Raw genomic sequence first — 23,726 nt, 5'->3', positions numbered from 1 at the left:
GTTCCACAGGGATCTCAAACCCCATCCCTGGTACACTTCAAAGTGCAATTGCTGCTCATTATAACCCATTTGCCAGTGCTGACCCTTTGTTGCCTAGATAAAGCAGAGAGAAGGTGGAAGTTTGGACAGTGGAAGTGCTACTGTTGTCATGCATCAGCCTTTCTCAGGATGCTTGTTTGCTCCTTGATAGATTAATGTGACCAGCATTACAGAGATTTCTGCTAAATTTATGTTGCATATAAAACAAATAGCAAGCAGCCAAGTTCTAGGAGAGGTGGAAGTGCCTCTACTCATCTTGATAGTATATTCAGAGGACACCACCAAATGATCAATCACAGTCTGTCTACACACTTCTTACCTACTCTGAGTAACACCTATGGCTTTTCTTATGGCTTGAAGATATTAGAGAATAAATACTTCGTCTGCTTTCTTTCCATTTGTTGTCTTTTTTTACAGTTGGCAGCAAACAGTGCTCCAGTTTCTCCTGTTAAATCAGTCGTCTTTCATGTCATTTCTTTCAGAGAGATCATTTTAGGGTATGGGAACTTACTCATTTTAAATTAACATGTTGTGGCTATATGAACATTCATGTTGGCAGCAGTGTTAATGGTCACTTTTTTCCCATTATTTCTTATTCCTGTTGTGGTTCTGGGGTAAGCAGGTTCAGTGCAGAGGACTCACAGGATGCCCAAGGTGCCTGCAGTTGCTCCCTTTGTTCATGAATGCAGCTGTAGATACCTAAAAGGAACTCACCAAAATATTCATGGATATAAAAATACATATTATTCTTCATTTCTGAGCACTTAACAGCTCAAAGACAATTGGGCTAAAGAAAAGTGTCTGTCTTCTGCAGAAGAAGACTTTGGTCTTGTGAGTACCATCACTGCGCAGCTGGGTATGTGGTGCGGAGCAAGAGCCGCGTCTGTTTAAAACTGAACACCCCCTGGAGATGCTTTAAAAGCTTTCAGCTCTGTTTTCAGTCATGCTTAGGGGTTGATGGATGTAAATGCAGAGGAATTATCAAAGCTGAATCTGGGATGGCCCTTGGCAGGGACAGCAGCCTCGGTGACCATTCAGAGACCATCGTCTGTCAACATGCAAATCTCACTCCTTCATTGTTATTGCTTCAAATCTAAAACATGGCACTCTCCCCCCAAGCTATCCCTTTGTGCAGTGCTGAGAGGTGTCAGTGCCTAATGGTGTCTATGCTGACCATTGCTGAGTTGGCAGGGGCAGCCTGCTGCATGAACCTGAGGGATACAGCAGTCCCTGCTCTTGAGCATCGTCCTTCACATTGCTAATCCCTTAGTCCTGGGAAATTTATTCTGTGTTTCAAGGGGTCCATCGGTCCTGGAGCCTGGAGATCTCTGGTTTAGCCACAAACAGCAGCAGTAGTGCCAGTCTCTTTCCTCTCTGGAATATTATTAGATGTTCCATTTCTATTTTTTTTAAGTCAAGGCTGCTACTTGAGAAGGGGATTTTTGGAGGTGCTGGTTGTTTAGTGAAAATCAAGGGGTAAGAAGCAGGGTAGAATCCCTGACAGCACTTCTCTGCTAATCCAAATGCAGCCTGTGGCCTGTTTTGCAGCATCTCATCCATCCACAGTTGCTCAAATGCTGCAGCTCCTACTCTTCACTGGGCAGATTGATGTTCAAGGGTACTCACTGTCCCAGCACCCTGGGTGCTTGTAGTAGTGCTCACAACTCCAGGGACAGCCTGCAAAAGAAATAGCATAGTTCATTTATACCAGGACTTCAAAACTTCCATTTTACCCACTGCAGGAGGCTGTTCCTTTACCTCCGCATCTCCTCACCACTTGCATTTTCCTAATGAAACTCTGGTTTCATCCCTCCTGCCCTTCTGCTTCTTCTGTTCCCTCTGTAACTCCTACACACACGCTTACCCTCCCCTGGCCCCATGGATACCTCTTCCTGGGACCCATTGCCCAGATGGAGGGTGTATTTGGATGGAGTAATCCACATCCCATTGCACCAATTCTGTCACAAGGGATTGCTGTTTGTAAGCCAAAGAATCTCTGCAACCCTGTTAAGCAACTGTTGATTTGGCTAAATGTCAGCAACTAGCCTCAAAATGACCCATCCTGATAATCACATGTAAAGTAAAGAGAAGTTCCAGGTAGGTGACAGCAGAGGAATATTTTCTCTTTGTAAGGGAAAGTCATCAGCCTTTTGGACTAGCAAATTGTTTCTGGTGGATCTTCCCCCGCCCCCCCCGCCCCTTCTCAATCAGCTGTACATTTTATGCTAGAAAAATTATTATTTTCTGCATCAAGGATCAAAACTCAGAGAGTTTAACTCTTATTTCTGCCTATGTGCAAAATTAATCCCATTGTTGATATTCTCCTGGTTTATTTTGCCTCTCTGGTTGCCTGGGACTGAGTTAGCTGAGATTTGTTGCAGTGATTTCAGTGAGTGACATGACATTCTTCCTTTGGGAGATATTATGAACTGGCTTTGATTTTAGGATTGACAGCCATATAATTAGGAGTTCAGTCATTAGGTGGATCAGCTTTAAAGAGGAAAAGTAAGGGCAAGGCAATTTCTGAAATCAGAGCAGGCTTTGGGGAGTATTAGATCTGGCAGATTATTGCTGCAGAGCAGGCTTAATATGGTGACTGTGAAGGAGGAAGGAAGAAAGCATAGCTGCTTTTATAGATTCCTGGAAGCATGGGCCAGTTTTCACCACAGGCAGGGCTCTCTGCACATCTTGGGTAAGGCCTCAGGGGTAGTGAGAAATAATCATAAACAGGACCAATTGTGGATAATGCTTGTTTATATAGTTGAGATACAATGTCGTGTAACCCCTTATAAGGGGTAGTGGTGGTATAAAGAAATGTCCCATTCTGGGACAATGTTTTTCCTCCAGACAGTGAAAAAGTAATTAACAAGTGAGCAAATACTTAAAAATCGATGTGGACTAGCTGTGTGTTTTGAACATGGCCTGCAGATTATAATCCTGCAGAGGTTTGTCGTCTGAAATTATTGCCAAAGAAAGGAAGGGGCAAAGAAATGCTTTCAAAAAATGGGCAAAGAAATACTTTCACTCCCCTGTCTCTGCATAAAAGCACAGGATGTTTCATGTGGCAGAAGATGGCCTAGAGCTTAACAACCTCATTTGCTGAAACTCCATTTCACTGCAGTCAGTATTAATAGCTTCACAATGAATAGATTAGATGCTGCAAGTGACAACAAACCTATTTGAGAGAAATTTAATAGCGAAGTTTATTGAAGTTTATTAACTGAATCCTGTTGGCTATTATAAGAACAGAGCTTGATAAATCTAAATGGCAGAGCATTTGTTGGAAGGAACTTGGAAAAATACTGAAAACACCTGTTGTCCTCCAGCAAATATGTGTGATTTTGTTTGACATAATTCCATTTATTGTTAGAACAAATTTTAAATGCATGGAAGACCAGGATTCATTAAATACTTGAAAATTCTACCTGTAGAAAAGGACACAGTGGAATGCTGGCAAGAAAAGTCTCAAAGAAAACTAGAGCTTTGACTCCTACAAACTCACTTTTGTTTCCCTGGGAGCAAAATGGAATAAGTTAATACTGAGTGAAGTATAAAACCAGCCAGAATTTACAAACTGAAATCACTGAAGAGAGGCCATTCCAGTGACATTCTAGTCTGAGCTATTCACTACACTTTGGGCAAGGCAGCGTGTGTTATGGGGTTGTTTTAATGGATTGAGCTCTTACTACATCATTTGTGTCCAAGCTAAACCCTGTCCCCTGATAGCTCAGGAACTGTTCTACTTTCAGAGAGTGGTCCATGTTCTTCCCTGCTGTCACTTGTCCCTACAAGGCACTCTGAAGTCAAGGACATGATGTGCAAGAAGCTGAGGGACCTGGTTCATGGTGGATGTGAACCACAAGTTGGGTGTTCCAGGAGTCAGAGAAGGCAGGAGTACGGCCCTGTGCTCTTACCTTGTCGAAAGGGAGCCACGTTGCTGGCAAAACAGGGAGGAAACAGGATTGAGATTGATTGAAAACACAGCAGTACATATATTTCCTTCTGAAACAAACAAACAAAAAAAAAGCCCAAGAAAATCTACATTTTGGAATTGCTGGGTCAGAGGCAATGAAACATTTTGATATGACTCAGATGTGCTTTTTCTAAACTATTTCTGTTTCTACGCTAATAAAAAGTTGAAATAATACGAAAAGTCAAAGTCAGCTTTTATACCAGCCAGTCTTCTGGAACAAAAAGTGAAAACATTTCATTTCGTAAATACTAATTTTGTATGGACATTTTTTAAGCACTGAATAGTTCATCTAATTAAATTTTTAAGCTGGTCCATTCTCCTTTCTCAGCAAAATTTCTCTTCTGTCACATCTTCTCAGCAGTGGGGGAATCTCTCCAATCCCCTGCTAAAAAGCACTTATGAAAAATATTTTGTTACGCAATTTAGAAGACTACTAGAAGTCAAGGAAGATACATGATGGTGGTGTTGCCTGTGCAGACAGATGGTCCCAGTTAAAGCAGTGCTTCTCAAACCCTTTCAGCCAGGCAGAACCATGGTGAGTAATAGTATTATTCAGAAAATCTGGAGGAGCAGTTGAATACATTTCCCTTCCAGCTGGATAGACCATGCAGATGATTCAAGGTAACCTGTGTGGCTTTGTCAGCCAGCTGCCCACAAGAAATTTTTTGAATTTTGTTCCTGAGTGATGCAGTCTAGAGTCTGGCAACATGTGCCTGTCATCATAATTTTCATCCTTTGCTTTCAGTGAGTGAATAAACCACACTTGTGTTTAACAAGGTGCAGTTTTCCCATACAGTCATTACACAAATCTCTTCCAAAAAATTATCTCTACATTCAATGTTGTCCTGCATCAAAGACATCAATTTGTACCTTAGAAAGGAAAGACAAAGGTTCTATTTGGTTGCATACTATCATTAAAATAATACCTGCTTTCGTAGCCACGGATAGCAGCTAAGTGTAGCTATCTGAATCCTTGGTGTCTGGTTACAGTGATGCTAAAAACTGTGGGATTTTCATCTTCTTTGTCCTGGTTGGTTTTCCTAACAGTTGTTCTTAGTCTGCAAGTCACAAGTGCAACCCTCCAGATCTCCCCCTGCACCCCGAGCACAGGCCATGGCTTCTCCTGGCCTTTTAAATCCAGTACGGCTGGATCTGTGGTGCTTGAACCATGAGGATCACTGATGCTGTGAGAGGGGCAGAAGCATGTGTGTGTTACTCAGCAAATACTCGCCTTCTGAAAGACCATTATTTCTTTCTACTTGTGATCACAGCCTGCAAATCCTTCACTTGAAGAAATCTAGCATCAGCAAGCCTTGAACTGAGCACTGGCCTTTCCAGAAACCCAAATTTGAATGTAATTTTGGATATTAGAGCTCACCTGGTCGCTGTGTTTTGCTCTGAACTTTGGTTGACTACCAGTGCAAACAAGAAGACTTGGGACTGTAGTTGTACCAGTGTGGTTGCAGGGAATATTTTTGTAGAGGTGTGAGTTCTGCTGTTAAATGTTTGCTGGTTGTGGTATATCATCATGCTTTTTACAAAAGGTGAACCTGTGGGTTTGAACCCATCTTTTTTCCAACCCTGAATTCACGCTCCCACATGTACACAGCATGATAGGGGTTTGGAAACAGAATGCATTTGCTTTCAGTAGGATGCCTTTGACTAGCATAACTGAAGGTGATTCAGCACAGCTGGATAGAAGGCAGTTCCCCATACTAAATAAAGAGTGGTGGCTGTGTCCTGGCCTTAGCTGGTTCAGCAGATGGCAAAGGAGGGATTTGTATAGGAGATGCTGCTGCTGGAATGTAGGAAAGCAAGAATGACATAGAGCTGTGGGGTTTGCTTGTAGAGGTCTTTGTTGCACCACAGATGCTGAGAGCCAAGGTTCCAGCAGTCAGTGAATAAATAAAAGTGAAGATAACTGCTGCCTGCTGAAGATACTAGGCACGTCGCCAACACCGGGCCTGACAGCTGTCAGGGGTCCCATCCCAAGAGTGCTCTGATAGGGAGGAGATTGCAGGTGGTCAACAGGCACTTGCAGTCCTGATCTTTCTGGTTTTTTTGACCCCTGGACAAGCTCTGACCTTTGTAATTGCAGCCCCAGTGATGCAGACCCACACACAGGATTGCAGAATAACCATCTTTGCTGTCCCCCATGGTGTTTTGGGAGAGCATGCTGCTATGATCCTGTGCTTACTTTATTGGAGTTTTGTTGGCTTTCTAATACCAAGGCCATTTTCATGCAAATGAGGCCATAGTTCCATAGTCTACCTGCTCCTTCTGCTCCTGCCTCATCTGCAGAACTAATCCGCTCTTCCTAATAGTCCCGTTGGTTGCTATGGCAATGATAAAGTGGTATGAAAAAGCCAGGGTGATACTTAAATGTATGTCTGGTATTACATTTTTCTTTCTTTCTCCTGGGAAAAAGAAACAAAATAATGAGGGGTTTGGGGTTTTTTTTTGTTTGTTTTTTTTTGGGGGGGTTTTTTTTTGTTGTTTTTTTTTTTTTTTCTTTTTGGGTTTTTTTTGGTGTATTACTGTTTTATCAAAAGCTTTAACTGTGGGCTTTTTGGACCCTGGATGCAATCCTCTCTCAGCACCCTTTCAGGCTGCAAATTTTGCAACTCAAGAGCAGGTAATAAGAAACAAGAGCCCAGATTTATGAATACAGGGTATGTGTAATTTTGTATTTAAGATGCCATAGTTACATTTATTGTGTTATGCACAGAGTAAGAATTTTACCAGTTCACCATGATGGGAACCTAAGCTGCAGAGTGCTTAGGGCCAATTTGGTCTTTGAAAGTATTGAAAGATATCTGAACGTGTTAGCAGAGGGTTTGTTTTGGGTTTGCACCACGAGGCTTCCTCAGCACTGCCATTGAAATTGGCATTTTGAACAGTAAATTATAAAATCTTAATGAAATCAAGGGAGAGGAAAGCAGAAGATAGAATATTTTTGATGAGATGCTGCATACAGGAGTGGGTGGCTGTAGTACCAGGTCCTATCTTTTACACACCTGAGAGCAAAAATGACTTACTTATTCTATATTTTCAACTTTTTTTGCCAAGATTGTAGTCAGAATCATGGATTTGTATTAAAAGTTTGCTGAAAGAGCCATATTTCTGTGAATTCAGCTCATTGCAGAGCCCACCATGCTGGCAAATGAAGGCAAGCAAAATCTACATTTAAGTGTTTACACAGGTTGATCCCTTCTTTCTTGTCACAGTCTGAGAGCATCCCTCATGCAAAACAGCTTCTCCTGCCCAGCCATGGTGGGATCAACTTGTTCCTGCCTGCTGGGTTTCACTATACAAGATCAGGCCGTGGATATATTGAGTGAGATGCTCTTCTAGCATTTAAAGAAACCTCAAGCTAAAGTGCTCAAAAGCCCAACCATAGGTGTATTTTTAATATAAATTCTCATAGGAACTGAGTTGGAGATTGGGTTAAATCTCAGATGGGAGTATTATATCACTTCTGAGTTTATGGCTGGCATTAACTCTGGACTTTCTCATTACTTGTATAAAAGTGAGCCCCTTTTTGAATCTTTTACGGCCTGGCTTGATTAAAAGTGGGATGAAAGCAGAAACAATTTTAATGGCCTTAGTGCTCACTGGTATAAAACTAGCGTAAGCAGAGAAATGATTCCTACAGTCCTTCATCCCAGATGTATGTGAGATTGAGAGAAAACACATTACCAAAAAGAAAGAATTTACTCATTTACCTATTAGTTACATTCAAGGTTACTTAGTTAAGCGTTCATATAATGTTTTCTTACAGGAGACAGCTTTGTTTCCTTATTTTCAAACACAGCAGCTCATCTTGCTTTCCATCAGCATAGACAAAAATATCAGGTGAGAGAAAACAAGTCTTTCTTTTCCAGCTGCATGTGTCGAGGAGCCTCCCTGGCATGCAGCCCCCATACAACACTGCCTTCTACTTTGTCCTGTGCTCAAAAGACTGATGAAGTGATCTGCTAATGCCATATGCCTGGGGCTGGGAAGTGCTGGGGGATGATGGGGGAAAGGCAAGAAACTGTCTGCTCCCTCCTCTACCTGCAAAAACATGGGGAAATGTCATCCCAGGCCTGCATACAAGCACAGCAGGAGGCAGCCTCCACCTTACCTGAGATTTGGTCAGTTTTTGCCTTTCTGTAGATAATCAGTAGGTGTGAGCTTTCAGAGAACTCCCAGCTAAGGGGATTTCTACTAGCCAGAGGCCCTCAGGATTTATATGTCCTCAGCACCTCCATCCAAAGAGATTGTACCCAGTGCCCTACATGCCCCGCAAAAACAGCCTTCACCTCTGCACAGGGCCACCTTCACACCTAAAAGAGGCAAATGGGGTCTCCATGCCTCAGACACTGGTAAAAACATTCCTGAAAGGGCTACTTGTTTTGAGGATTGGGTTTTCAGTTACTTCTTTGGGACTGTCGGATGTTGGTGACAGCCTCTGACAGTCCTGTCCTAACTAGCTCTAGTTGCCCTACCAATGACTTACTTTTCTGGTGGAAAGGTTTTGTCTTTACAGTTTAGTCCTGGAGGTTAAAAACCATGGTTATCCTTCCTGCTCTAGAACACAATGGAAATGGCCCTGAAGGGCAAGTTTATTTCATTCGGCCATGTCTCTGGAGATTAGAAAAGGTTCAGAGCAAGGGCTTAAGGTTTTTCATCCTGTAGGTCAGCTGAAAGGTAGGGAGAGACTTTGCTTCCTGGGTTGATGGCTGCAATATGAATTCAAGTAGGTCTTGGCAGTCACCTGCCAAGCCATAATGATCCCAAAAAGCACAGGTCCAGAGGCTGCATCTCCAAGGGATAAACCAAAGAGCAAAGGACAACTGTTGGCTGAGTGCTTGGAAACAGCAGCAAAGAGGTGCTGGAATGGTGAAACAAGGTGTTTGTGGGACACACAGAGAGCTTCAAGACATGCACTTTGTGACCACTCTCATTCCTGATAGAAATGCCTGTCAGAGCTGTAGTGTATTCACATTCTAGAATGGATTCAGGTGGTTGTGGATGTTCTTGATGGTGATACCAGAGAAGCAGCTGAAGTGAAACTTGGCCTCCTAGACATGAGAAACAGTTGCTGTCTGAGAAATACTGAGAGCCTTTGGAGAGGCTGCATTCTCCATCCTTTCTCTTTAATTCTGCTTTTTTGATTTAGATGTGATGGGAAGGACTGGTAAAAGAGATCCTAGCACATAGTGGGAGTTGAATGTGCTGTTGTGTGTTAGTCATTATATATATATTTTTTTTATTCATTTGGCACTTTCCTGAGAGTTTTTTTCCCCCACATTGTGTAGGCTGCCATCTTCCTTTCTTTCTTTGTAGCAAGCATGTGGGCGCAGCCTTGCTTACACTCCGAGCAACTGGGAAACCACCATAAATGTAGCTTATCTGCTTTCTGATACATTTTCTTTTGCGTTGGTTTGGATTTGTGCATCGTCAGTAACATCTGTTCTGCTTTAGTGGCATACAGTTTTCCGAGTCTAATTAGCTGGCTGCTTGTAATCAGGACTATTTCAACTGTTGTCATTCTGAATGTTCTTTTTCCCTTTTTTTTAATACCACATTTGCCTGATTGACCTTTTTTGTTGTTTTTTTTCTCTGTCTTTCTATCGGGCTGCTCCAGGAGCCATGGCTAATCATCTTATAACCAATGCTCTGCTTCGTCCTCATGGCACTAACAACCCTTATAATACATTGCTCGGGGAATCGGCGGTCTATAACAACCCTTCTGTCAGCATGTACAACGCACAAGGTGTGCTGGAGTTTCTCTCTAATTTTTCTAGTGAGAATTCCATTTTCTATGGCTTATTTTGGCCCATTTCTTTTTTTTTTTTTCTTCCTTTTACTTTTTTTCTCCCCACGCACACGCACTTTTTTTTTTTTGGAACTGGGTACAAAAAAAAAGATCCTCTCCTTTTCATTTCAATGCATCTTTCCATCTTCCAGATGCTATTTTTCCATGAGCAATACAATTCACTTTGAAAGACTCTTTTGTCAGTTTTACTCAAAGCATTCATAGCGTTTTGATTTTGATTTTTTTTTTCTAATCTCCTTGCTTTTGTATTGTTTTGAACTTGTATGTGTGTGTGTGTTTTGTCAGACACGTCCATTCCTCTCTTTGTTGTCAGCGCATTTCCTTGTTAAACCATTCATTTCAGAAACAGGAACACCACTGAAGGTAAGTGAAGCTAAACTGGCCTTTGCCACCAAAGCTGTTCTCATTTGAAATGGCCTAGAGAAATGTGGCCAGCAGTGTACAGGTTTGCCCAGGGAGTAAAATGCAAAATAAAACAAAACTGCCCTTGATCTCTAAGAAAAATGACAGTTGAAACAAGAAGTGTAGGCCAGCTCCAAAGAGCAGAGCTGAGATAAGAAATGTTTTGCCGTTTGCATTTATACATTTTATCTGTGTTACTAGGGGGAAGAATAATCAAAAAAAGGTCTAGTGAATCTAGATAATTTTTGATATCCTCCTTTTGGCAAAGGAAGGAGACAGGCAGAGTTAGTTGTACCTAATGGAGGTTTCTGCTATGGAAATCACACTCTTATCACCTACATGTTTGTCTCTGCTCTGGCTTCTGTGAGAAAGGGACGATGTTTGTAAGCTGATGCCCTGGTACTTCTGTGAGGAAGAGGCAGATGTGTTTAAGTAGGCCTGAAGAGGAGATGGGGAATGTGGAGGTCTGACAGCTCCTGTCTCTTGGTGGCTCCATCCTACTCTGCCCTTTCCATGGGATTTTTTTTTTCTTGGTCTTACCTGTAAGGTGGCTGAGTCACTGCAGAGTAGCACTGCATTCCAGTGCAAGTGTGCCAGCACTCTGTCTGCTCTCCACTCTCAATGAAGGCATCACTTCCCAGTAAAGGATATCCAAGAGAGGGAAAATAATGATGGTTATAATGCAAGCAGGAAAGCCCCCTTTGTACTCTATGGCAGCATGTTGTTTATGACAGCAATAGATGTTGAACTGTATCAGTAGGGTATTTGCATTCAAAGCACAAGGAAAGCACACATGTTTGACATTTTGCTGTTTATTAATTTCCTAAACTATGCTAACTTTGCGCAATAGATTTGTTTCCAAGAATGTTTTTTTTAAAAAGGGCTACTGTTAAACATGGAATGCTCTGAATATTAGGAATTTCAGTGTACTGCAAATGTTGAAATGAGCTTTGATGTTCTGACTAGTTTCTTGCATGATAACCTTGAGGTATGGGATTCTTTTAAATCAAATGGCAACAGGTAATGCTGGGTCAGCATTTGTCTTAAGGGGAGTCCTGATGTTCAGGTCTGGGTGCTTCAACTGAACCCAGGTGATATGGGCAGAAATGTGTGTTACATGTATTTTAATAATTCTGTGTTCTTCAAATTTTTAATACTAGAATCTAATACAGTTACCTGAGCTAACAGAATATTATTCCACAAAAATAGTATAATACTTTTGCAAGTGCTATTCTGTTCAACACAGATAAGTAACAAAGAAACATATCTAGGCTTCATCCGTGGGAGATGAAGAAAGAGAATGGGACAAACCTGCTCCCACTTAAGCTCCTGGAGCTTTGCCATTGACTTCAGAGGGTGCAGAACACAACCCGTTCTTTTCAGGAGGCTGCAAATTAGTTAATGACCACAGAACTGGTATAGCTATTAGTTTTCAAAGTGGTTAGGTCCCTGGAGCATTATAAACTGTAAACATAAGGAGATACCATGACAGAAATGAAGGGTAGCAAAACCAACCAGGCCTAGTGGTCTTGGTGACCCTTTGGGGATGCTGCATCAGCAGGAGTGCTAAAGCCAGGAGAGTGCATTGTAAAAGTAGATGCTGTCATCATCTCTGGGTGTAGCTTGGCTGTGGTTGGCATGCAGTGAGGCTTTGTTAGCTAACACCATCCAACTAACTCATTCCACATCACTAAGGCTGTGACTTTTTTTTTGCATGTTCATGTACTACTTCCAGTGCTGGCCATGGATGGGACAGGACACCCTAAGGAACAAGGAACTGATCTGGTCCATTTGTTTCTTTTCTCCTCCTCAGTTACATCTTCTAAAATATAGTCTCTGCTTAAGCCAAAGCTGCCATACCTGTGGCAGACAATTGCCAGGGGCAGGAAATCCTAGAAATTACCCATGGAAAGAGGTGGGGAATCAGACCCTAAAATGCCAAAATGCCATGTTCCAGTGGCATAAGTGATTCCTTGGCAGGACATAAAGTGTAGAGGAAGGAGGAGATGGTAGGTAAGGGGCCGAATGCTCACTGTCATTGGAAACTGAGGGACATACACTGGCTCAAGTCTCTCCAAAGCAGGAAAACATCCCAACACCTTTTGTCAGAACTATTTTTGAGAGAAGGTGTTCACAAGCATTAATGACCATTAACAAACTCTACTTAAAATCCAACATGCCACAGACCACTGAAAAGTGGGAAGCTGAGTGTTATCACTGCCTATTCATCTTATTCTCTAACTTCTCCTGTTTTAAGCCTTTCTTAAATAGTTTCATTTAGCAATGCCATTATTCAAACTACTATTCCTCTTTTTTTTTGTTTGTTTCTTTTTTTGCCAAGTCCGTGTAGTTCACCATATGTTTGGTTAAAGTAAAAATCAGGCTTACCAAAGTTTGTAAAATGCCAGCAGCCCCATGATGAGCAAAGTCATACTCTTACAAAGCACTGTTGCAAAAGATGGATGGCAAAACATTTTTAGCAAGGAAACAGATTTCAGTTTCAGCTACCAGGGGTTATTATACCTAACAGTAAGTAAAGCCATTCATATTGAGACTTTGGAAGTGACAATGACAGTGCCTGTCTTTTCAAGCATGACCGTTACCAGCTTTAGACTTTTCTTAAATTTCCTGGCATTATTTCTTCATTTGTGTTGCACGCTGAACATTTTATAATGGCATTGGAAAACAGTTTAAATGTGATATTTTTTTAAATAAAAATGTAGACTATTGACTATTGTGCGTAAAATATTTTTTTCTGTCTAAAATGTCAATATTTTTAACCTGAAATAAACCTTGTAACAAATTCATGTATTCTGGGCAGTGGAAATTATTTCCGTTAACTCTCTTTTCTGCATATCATCAATTTGCTTTTTACTCATGTTTCTCCTACTGTCGCTGTAAGCTTACTTGTTGTTTTTTCTTTCCTTTTCTTCATGCTGTCGTTTAGAGCCCTACAGAGAGACAAGTATGGGAGTAAAGCTAAACATTGCATATCAAATGTAATTTTTTTTAGTTCACTTTTATTGCATCACATATAGATGATGTAGTTAATAAAGGAAATTAATCTCACAGTTTTGAAATCAGAAGACTATGAATAGACATGTATATATATATGTGTATGCGTGTGTATGTATGTATGTATATATATATGTATGTGTACATATATATATATAGATGAGATTAGGTGATGCTTCCTTTGTTTATTTCTCATTTTTGTGGTATTGTTTACCCAGCATAGTTTCTCATTTAGTTGTGTATGCTTTTTTTTTTTTCCAACTTCATGTTTTCATTTGCGAGGTCATGGCATTTTTATACGGTGTGCTTCAGTGCAGCCCCCACTCTGTTCTCACCTGCAATGCCTCCCATTTTATTTCTGCACCAAACCCCAGATCTATGCATTGGCAGCTGGAGCGCAGTGCTCAGTGCCTCAATGCATACGTTACTCAGCGTAACCATCAAACAGATGCTGTTGTACCTGTCACCCATTACATACAGCCCTCTCCCAAAAATGCTCACTTTTCATTTCTCCCCAAGCATCGTGACTCGGTTGGAGAGCTTTCACCATGAAAATCAACGGCTTTGCTCTATGTCTGTGATGGCTAGTTGATTTTTTGGCATAGCTCCCTCATTTGCTGGGGAACTCAGGATACAGCAGCGCCCTCTAAGCTTCAGAAACCCAAAAGGTGACCGACACATTTGGGGCATTTCATTCAAAAGCAAGAAGAAGCCTTCAGTAGCGCTTTCCAGCCCTTGACATACAGCAACTACTCCATCGCAGATATAGACTGAATCCTGTATTTTCAGAAGGTACACATGCCATGTACTAAGCATGGTATGAGCAACTGTTCATCTGAAATTGTCAGTTTAATGGCTTCTCTGATCCACTGTGCCTTGCTGGGAGTTGCTTGCCGGTTTTTGGCAATGTCTGAAGCCCTTAGCTGAGAGGTTGATAAGTTATTTCATGCATCCCCATGCCTGGAGACCAGTGATCCAGAAGAGAAAGCATGATGGCTTAACTGCTGGGCCTGATTTTGTTCTCCTGTGCCCACCATGCTGGCATTGCTCTCAAAGCACTTCCCTGCCATCTCCCATAGTCCTTTCAGAATGAGCTGAGCTCCAGCCCCACGTTGTCAGTGTTGAGACACCTATGGAGATACAATAGGCAGTTAGAGTGGGGACACCCTGAGACCCTGCTACTCCTCTCATGTTCCCATGAGCCCACCATACCATGGCAGTGATGGTACTTGCTGTAACCTCTGCTGAACCCACTGCTTTAATTTTACAAGTGGAATAGGAGCTATTTTTAAAGGCTTCACAAGACCCCTCCAACATAAATTGTATTGGACAATCCCCACCTGGCCAACGTGGAGTAAATAATTTTGGTTGTGCCCTTAAGCCAGAGGAAGTAGGGCATTTAGCTTTGTTACAGAAAATCCTGGGCCAGGAAGCACTTTGTGCCTCCCCCTAGCTACTCCCTGAATCCTGCCATTCAGTCCTTATGTCTCTATCCTGACAGCCTGCCCGGCAAAAGGGGAGAGCAGACTTTTTTTCCTCTAGGAAGGATACATTCCCAAACAAAGTTTTGGTAGTGATTAGCCTTGGCTGCAAATACTTTTCCCTCAGCTGGGAGGAATTGCCTCCCTTCCTCCAAAGTTCCTAGGGCCAGGGCAGTTGGGACCAGCCCAGGGTTATGAATTTTTTCAGCTCCCCCAGGAATACATAGAGCGCAAGAGCTGTAGGAGAATGCTGGCCAGGAGAGGTTATCCTTTCAGCTGGATGTTGCCACATCAAGTCACACACTTGACAGTGCTTTCCATTTTTTTTGGTGGGAAGCCCTTGACCACCAGCTGGTTAGATGGAGCTACGCCCTTCCATTTTGGCCACAACGCTCTCCTTGCTGCCCAATCCCAGCAGCTGCGGCAGCCTAGGAAGGGGGTTTGAGTGTGCACATCCTGCATGAGTGTCCTGTTTGTACAAGTCACCCTCTCTTGTGTAATGTTTTTCAGAGGGGCTTCTGAACAATGCCAGGGATACAAGTGTCACGGATACTCTACCACTGAATGGTAATCACGGCAACAGCTACAGCATCGCCAGCGGCGAGTACCTCAGCAACTGCGTGCAAATCCTTGACCGTGGGTACAACCACACGGAGAACGCCCTCGAGAAAAAGATCCTGAAGGAACTCACCTCCAACTACATCCCTTCCTACCTGAACAACCATGAGCGCTCCAGCGAGCAGAGCCGCAACTTGATGAACAAACTCGTCAACAGTGTGGGCAGCGGGAGCGAGGACGATGCCATCGTGCTGGATGACGCCACCTCCTTCACCCATGAGGAGAGCCTGGGCCTGGAGCTCATCCACGAGGAGTCAGACGCCCCACTGCTGCCTCCCCGGGTGTACTCGGCAGACAACCACCAGCCCCACCTCTACAGTCGGCGTCGCATCCCACAAGACAACAGCGAGAGCTTTTTCCCTTTGCTGACCAACGAGCACACGGACGACCTGCAGTCGCCCAACAGGGATTCTCTCTACACCAGTATGCCCGCACTGGCTGGCATGCCCATGACGGAAAGCGTCACCGCCAGCACCCAGACCGATCCTCCACCAGCGAAAAGTGGCGGTAGCGATGCCGACGATGTTTACTACAAAAGCATGCCCAATCTTGGCTCCAGGAACCACGTCCATCAGCTACACACTTACTACCAGCTAGGTCGAGGCAGCAGCGATGGTTTTATAGTCCCGCCAAACAAAGAGGGAACCTCTCCGGACGGCAATGCAAAAGGACCTGCTCACTTGGTCACTAGTCTATAGAAGATTTCAGCAAAAGTTAAGCAAAGAGACAGCTAAAAGCCTCTCCGTAACACTCGGTTTACCATTCTGAGTTAATCCAAACAGTGGTAATATTGTGTGTACTCCTCTAAATCTTCATGCTGTTCAAAAGGAAATTCTCAGACTTTTTTTACTGGAATTTTTAGGCCGGCCCGGAGAGGACAGTAACTGCTGTGCCCCCCTTATCTTCCCATCCTTCCTCCCTTCAGACAGACAGACTTCATTATGTTAATGAAAGAGATAGATAACGGCACACTTCGTGGCCTTCTCAAGTTATGCCGTGTTTGTTTAAACAATCCTTGATGCTGTGTTGCTCTTAATACCAAGGACCTGATTTAAGAGGGAAAAAAAAAATAATAAAAGGCCAAAAATGTGCATTTGAAACTAGTAGCGATAACGCATCTAGGTGGGAGTGCCACGTAAAACAAGCTAGCAAAACTCTTTCTTACCAATCCAGATCGCACCATGGGTTATGGTCACTCACAACTTGGTTTCACTGCAGCACCCTTTGCTGCAGGAGCAAACAAAACGTAAACAAATTTAATGAGATGGAAGGGAATCCTAGAATCCTGTGCTAAAGGCATATTTTACATTTTGCTGTATTAACGGATGATAAAAACTAATGGCAGAAAAAGAGAAGCGAACAATTTCTATGTAATGTACAGATACTAGCATTGCACATATAGTCTGCTTTCTGTTCCTCCAGAACTTGCGTCCCTGTTAATGTAGTGGAAAAAAAAACAAGAACTTTTTTCTGTTGTGCTGGTCTTGTAAGTTTGTCTACCAGTAGGAGCAAGGTTTTTCATAACTCTTTCTTTTTTTTTTATTTTTTTTTTATTTTTTTTTTTTTTTTTTTTGTTTCGCCTCTTTTACGGCTCCTTCCTCTGTCCCCTTCCCCTCCCAGTAGAAAAACTCACTGGGCAAAAAACACCTCTCAAACATCACTTTCTAAGGACCATTTTTAGTAACACCATCACCATTTCTTTTCAGCCAGGGCAGTCTTTTAATTTCCTCGTTGTATAACCTTTTTCAGCTGGCATGTTGCCAGCAGACCTTTTGGCAGACTAGAGCAGGGCAAACTTCCTCATTGTCAGTGCACAACCGATGATCGTGATGCTAATCCTGTGAAGCATCCTGGCCAGCAGCCCCTCAGCCAAGCCCTCGGGTCACATCCAGGGACTGAGAGGAGGTTTTGTAGTCGTAGTGGGGGTTCTACAGGAGACGGCCATTTCCCTGGAGGAGCAAAGGGCCTTCTTGGCTCAGTCTGGTCCCCGGTTTAGGCACTTGTACTGCAGTGGTTAAGAAGAAAATAGATTGATGCGTAGTGAGCTAAAAAGTACTTTGCAGTGATTTTTAATTAAAAAAAAAAAAAGGTCCTCTGTTCATTACTTTTATTATTTTTCCTAACAGGAAATTTATTTATTTTACCAGATTTTTAAGTAACATAGGCTTTCTGGAGGTAAATTAGCAGCACGGAGTATGAATTCTTCTTTTTCTCTTTTTTTTTTTTTTTTTCTTAATTTATGATCCATTTTGTACGGTCTCAGCAGTTGAATGACCTCATTACTAATATTTGTTGTAAAAGTGAAGCTTGTTTGCCAACCAATAAACAACTGATCACGATTTAGAAGATACTGTATGTATGTACTGTAAAATTAATCTCTCTTTTTTTGTCGTTGTTGTTCCTCTCTCCATTAATGTCTTCAGTATGAGTCTCCACTCCTTGCAGCATGGGTGAGCAATGCCGAAGAAAGGAGGCCCAAGCTGAGAAATTTAAGCACAAAGGTTATGCAGCTGTGGCTGACTAGAAAAATCAGGCTGGTGGTACTTGTTTAGGGGCAAGAACAACACTGGTTGACATTTGTTGCAGGTGATTCTAGGTCTGTTTTATGCCTACTGTATAAAGTAGCCGACGACACACGGATTATTTGGGTATAGTGTTTCATGTGTCATATCTTTTAATCATTGTAATATTTTTCTTTTCTTAAATTTCTTCTTTTCTTTTTTTAAATTTGGGTTTTCTGAGATTAAAAACTGCTGGTAGCATGTCAAAGAGTAAAACAAGTCCCCGTTAGGCCTTCTCGGTCGTTGTTTGCTGTCTCTTTATTTTCTTGCTCCGGCCATATGCCAAGCGCCCTCACCATCCTTGGCCACATCATCCCTCCTGCCCCACCTCTGCCAATGGCCCACTGGCACTTTGCTGCTCTCCTCCAGCCTCCCCCTTCAAATCCCTTGAGAGCAATCAGGAATACAGAAAGCCACAAAATTGACTGGAAAGGTTGATGGGGGAAATAACCACCTCTGGATATGATTGGTAATGAATTTTCAGTAATTTCTTGCAAAGCCCTCCCATGGCCTGAGCTTAGGAGCTTGGTGCTACCTCCATCTAAACGGTACCTATCCAAGTCCTATCGTGCTGCATAAAAGCCAAAAGGCTTGGAGCAGGTGGTGAGGCACATGTTGAACAAGATAAACAGCAGCAGCAGATCAGTAGAGCAGTTTTACCCCATCCAGGACTGTCCTCGCACTGGAGCAGTGCTGCTTGGTGCTTCTCAGCAGGGTCTGGTTGGGCTAGAGAACCAGGGCTGGTGGTATTTGGTGGAATCCATGGCCTACAAAAGAGTCTGGTTCGAGTCACCTGAGTCCTTTCTGCAGCCACTCTGGCCAAAACATCTTGGGGAAGAAGCTCCATGTGGGACCACGCACAGTCACAGCAGTGCCTCTTGCCAGGTCTAGATTTTGGCAAGGGAACATTTCCTATTGGAATATTGGGGAATCACCTGACTTCATAGCAGAGTATCCACTAGCCAGCCAAGTTATGCTGCTGCTCTTGATGCTGCCTCACTCTTTCATTTTATTATCCATACCAATAGTGATGGAAGTGGATAGTGCATGGTGGATCCACTCTTGCAGGTACAGCAGGTTATTCACACGTGTGTGGTCACAGCAATTCATGTAGCAGCCTAAGAGAGGCTGCTGAGGCTTTAAATAACTGAAGTACTTCTTATTTTGGGGAAAGTAAAAACTCTTTTACTGTATTAGACTCAAAAAATAGTTTTTCAGGGGTATGGTGGAATTGAGTTCATGCAGAGGGTGAAATACACTCTAGCAAATACCATCATGGTAAAGCAGGAGGCAGGTGATGAACACAGCATTTACCAGTGTTTCTGAAACTCTGCAGGAACAAACCAGTGGTGGATTTGCTATGGGATGGGTTTGTCCTACTGGAAAATCTTTAACTTCTTTTACTACAAATGGGCATTTTTCCCTAGCTCTTTTATGTATTTCAGGTTTATCAATGTGCAGACTTTTTCTCCTCTTCTCCATCCCTTCTCTTTGCCTGCCTACTCATGCCTGTTAGCGCTTTGATGGCTAAAAAAACGCTGTTTCTTTTCAAGCTGATTATTTCAGTTCCGAAGGCTGCTCTGACATCACAGGATTCGCTGTTGGTGCTTCTTATGGCTTAAGAAACAGCTGAATCACAAAATAGAGGGAAAATATAGTATTAATTTTATTAAGCCAAAAATTGTTTAAGACTGTAATATAGTGGCAATGTTTTATGAGGGGGAGCAGGACACAGATTATTTTTGGCATTTTCTTCCCCTTGAGAACAGATTTTTTGTGTCAGATAGTTGATAATGGGCATGGTAAAAGTTCGTGCTTGTTGATAAATAGTTCACTATATACAATTCTTATGTGACTGGCAACGGTGTCTTCTATCCAGACTGCAGCATGTGAAAATCAGCTCACTGTTAAGTCCTCAGTGCCTACAATGCTCCTGGGGTATGAGGGAGAGCTGCAAAACTTCTAAGGCAAGAGTGTGAGAAAAAGCTTGATGAAAATGCAGTGGTGAATATGATGTTAAATCCATACTCATGCTTGGGGCACATAACTATGTAGGCTGGGTTGAAGGGGATATTCAGCCGTGTACTCGAGGGATCTTTTCTAAGGCTCCATTTAACAAAAGAAAAAAAATAAAACCAAACTAGATTTGGCTTATAGGGAGAAGATTAAAGCTTTATCATTCAAGTGCAGCAAACATCCCACTTTCAGCTGAAAACAGACAAAATAGAGGCAAACAGGTAGTGCTTGATCTGATGAGAAAATCAGCTGATACACAGACCATTTTCTGAAACACTAGGCCACCTTTGGGAAGCTTGAGCTGACAGGCATGTTTGGAGTGAGAATTGTTAATATTAATCCATTGATTGAGTCACCCCTTCAGAAAGCCTTTCTTGCAGGTGGGGAGAGTGGGATGGAGAAGTGCAAGGCTCCATGCTTTGCATTTTCCTGAAAATCATCTTAGGATTCTTTACAAGTTATGAATCCCTTTTTTTCACTCACTGCTGATTTGTGCAGGACTGGGTTATTTTTCCTGTGTAATCCCATTGCAGACCACCCCATAAAGAGCTGACACATCAGCTTAATGCTTAAGGACTCCTTGACTACAGCAATTCCCACCCATTTTCTGCAAGAGCCAGAAGAGACTGTAAGATCTCCCTGAAAAGTGAAGGAGAAATACAAGGCAAAAGAAAAACCAAGAAAAACCATGTAGTCTGGAGGGTTGCTGGGAATGGGGCTATTCATCACAGCTTTGGTGGCACTGTGTAGGCAATAGTGCCATGGTCCTGTTCATTTCTGCCTGTTGGTTGCTTTTAATTCCTTAATGTCTGTAGCTGTTTACCAATCTTTTTCATCGTTCTCGTGCCCCAGATAATAAGCAGTGGGATACCTCAGAAGGCCAGGGAAAAATGTGATGATAGGGGGAGGCACTGAGCTCCTGGGGGTCCTTTTGGGTCAGTGTGTCCCTATTGCCTGCATCCCCCTTCCCTGACCAGCTGGCCTCTCTTTCACACTGCCCTTGATCTCACAATAGTGAGACAGGTAGTGAAGAATGTAATACCCTGAAGAATTGCCTCATCAACAGAGATAGAATGATAGCTCATCTTATTAAAAACCTGTCTCAGGAAAGCCTAAGAGCACAAGCTTGGTCATCTATCACACCCTCATCTCCTCCTTACCTTTAGAAAGAAATGTACTTTATTTTTGGCTATCTGCTGCATTCAGCTACACTCTATGCAAATTTTATTTAATGAATATTTTAGGGTTTAAATAGTCTGGGCTCATGAACATTATATAAATGTCATGTTGTTGCAGGCTCTCTGGTAACAGTGTGGAGGACATCCTGCAGTGTAAAGCTGAAGCCAGATATAATCTGTGATTAGTGCTCCCAGGAAAGGCAGCCATGGGTTGTTCAGTGACTGTCCTGGGAGAGGCATTAGCAGGGCAGTCAGGGGAGGGCACTGCAGTGCCCCTGGAAGGCAGCAGCACTCCCCTTTCCAGACTGAGGGGCATTTTGTTCAGCACAGGTAGCTGGCTTAGGGCCACTTTTGGTCTTCCAAAGGCTTTGGCAAGCCCTGGGGATGCACGGATCATACACCAGATCATTTGTCATCCCAGTTCAGAAGAGGCAGTCTGTTTAAAGCTGAAATATCGAGACTTGCCAGGATAGCTTAAAAATCTTGCTTTTTCACATCAAAATAGCTTTTTACAGGTGCTTACTGTTTATTGTAATCGGTATACCAGACAGATGGTGATAGTCTTCTTCAGGAAAATGCCAAGAACAAAAAAAAAAAAAAAAAATCCTAAGTATTTTCTGTCTTTTCATTTCTTTACCCTGCACATATTTTCTTTTCTTATATTTCTACTCCTTAAATACACTGTACACATGTAAAAACCCAAGCTAAAACCTCAATAAATAAAAAATATTGGTATACAGAGCAATTATTATGTGTTGGAAGCAAATGCTTTTTTAGCAGTGTTGCTTAAAACCCCAAGCAGCAACTTCTAAGACACAAACATAGCTGCTGCATAACCTCCTCAGCTGGTGTGATGGCAGTATTTGTACAGATGACCAAATATCTCAATGGACTGCATCCTGTGTTACAACTTTGGAAAGGTTATTTCCAGCAGAAGGGTGCTTGATAGGTAAATTATGCCAATAATAAAACTGTTTTATCTTTATCTGGGAGCCTGTCTTCTCCCACTTTTCTTGAAGGCATTTCAGGCAGAGTTAAATTTGGGTCCCTGTGGTAGAAAACCTCACTCCAGACAATGGCCCTTTGTGTCCCACAAAGGCTTCACCTTTCAGTGGGCATGAGTCTGTGATAATATCCACTGAAAAATAGCTTTGGAGGATGAATGTTGAAAAACCAAGCAGTCAGCAAATTGGGTGGAGGATGTCTGGGTATTCCACTTGGGAAGCAGAACCACTGTGCCCCAAGCATCTTTGAGGATTTGGTTGCACAAAAGCCGCAAAGGGGGTATGGGAAAATGGACTTTGGGTGGGGGGATATTAAAAGAGAAAGGCCGTAATTTCTGGCAAGGCTTTGCCTTATGACTGAAATATGCCAAAAAGTGTTTCTCAGGTGCTTTCTGTAGGCATCTGGAGAGAATTGCAAGGTCATGGGGAATTAGAACCATGTGTGATGGAAGGCATATTTCAGGCAAGCTAAAGCTTTGCTGTGCACCTCAGCTCTGCCCTTTGGTCACCTTCCCCTCACCCACTTCCTTGCTTGCTTATTCAAACTTAGAGATAAAAGGCCTCATTGCTTAAGCTGCTGTTGATATCAGCCAGGAAGAGTGCTACATATTAAATAGGTGGGATTTTTGATTTTCTTTATTCTTTATGCACTGTGCACCCAGGAATTTTCCACTGCTGGGAGTTTGTACTGCAGTGAAGAGCAGACCACTGAGCTCACAGCAGTGGAAATGAAAGGAGAAAAGGCATCCCACTACTTAGGAAAAAAAGAAGAAAAATAGATGAGCAACAAGTAAAGGATGAAAGCCCCTCCTCCTCAGAAAAACCCCAAAAGATCAGCCGAAAGGGCCAAGCTGGGAGATGCCTGAAAAGTTGTTGGTTCTGCCCCCACCACTTTGCCTTTGATGTCATAGAGAGCAACATATATTTGGGAGGGTGAGAAACAGAGTGAAATTATTTATACTTGGAAAATGTCTCCAGAATAACTCTTGATTCTTCTTGAATGTGATTAGCCTATCTTAAAATCTCCCTGAAATACTATTTATAAAAAAGCCTGCATGAGGTCATCCCAATGTGTATGTGGCTGTGTCCTCCCAACATGAGCTTGTGAAAGGAGGCACTTTCCTCCTTTGGGTTGCAGTGCTTATAAAGGCAGCTGTAAAACAGAGCACTCAGGATGTAAAGTGCCCTTCAGATAATGTCTGATAGCAAAATAAATCTGTTTACTCTGCAGTAATTTATACTGAATATTTATTATTAAGGGGTGGGGGGACACAATAGAAAACGCAATTTGCTCAAACAAGCCCTGTTGTGTTGACACAAACTGGTGGCTGCAGCTCAGTGATGTGCTAAACACAGAGGAGCAAAGAGGAACCTCAGTGTCACTCTTACTCTGCAGAGCAGTGGGCAGCAGTTGCCGATGCTGCTGTACAACAAACTAGTGGCTCATGTGGGGCCAAAGCCAGGCAAAACTGTAACAACAAATTCAGCAAAAAGGGTGGGAGGAGGTTCACAATGGGATGCTCACCCATAAATACATTCACCTTGCCTGCGCAAGCCTTCCTTTTCAAGGCAAGTCCAGGCATCCCCTGCTTTGCTTGGGGATGGAAATGATCTT

At 42.6% G+C, this 23,726-nt stretch overlaps 1 protein-coding gene across 11 annotated transcripts in view; it reads left to right on the top strand.

The window, feature by feature from the left end:
• ADGRL3 (adhesion G protein-coupled receptor L3) overlaps positions 1-23,726 on the top strand; it is a 496,471-nt gene that overhangs the window by 469,387 nt on the left and 3,358 nt on the right. For 4 of the 11 annotated variants that reach the window (XM_077782981.1, XM_077782985.1, XM_077782984.1 and 1 more), the window contains one exon: positions 15,245-23,345. The exons of 1 other annotated variant lie outside the window; for it this stretch is intronic. In XM_077782981.1, the coding sequence (XP_077639107.1) occupies positions 15,245-16,050 (806 nt within the window). In that variant the 3' untranslated portion in view covers positions 16,051-23,345. Of the gene's footprint in view, positions 1-9,644; positions 9,774-13,185; positions 13,238-15,244; positions 23,346-23,726 lie in introns of those variants that run through there. 6 more of the 11 variants (XM_077782987.1, XM_077782986.1, XM_077782988.1 and 3 more) reach the window with 3 other exon arrangements.

Source organism: Lonchura striata, chromosome 4 (genome assembly GCF_046129695.1).
Source record: "Lonchura striata isolate bLonStr1 chromosome 4, bLonStr1.mat, whole genome shotgun sequence".
In the NCBI taxonomy this organism is placed as follows: Eukaryota; Metazoa; Chordata; class Aves; order Passeriformes; family Estrildidae; genus Lonchura; species Lonchura striata.
The sequence above is the reverse complement of the archived record's forward strand: the minus strand, read 5'-3'. Positions and strand labels throughout refer to the sequence as shown.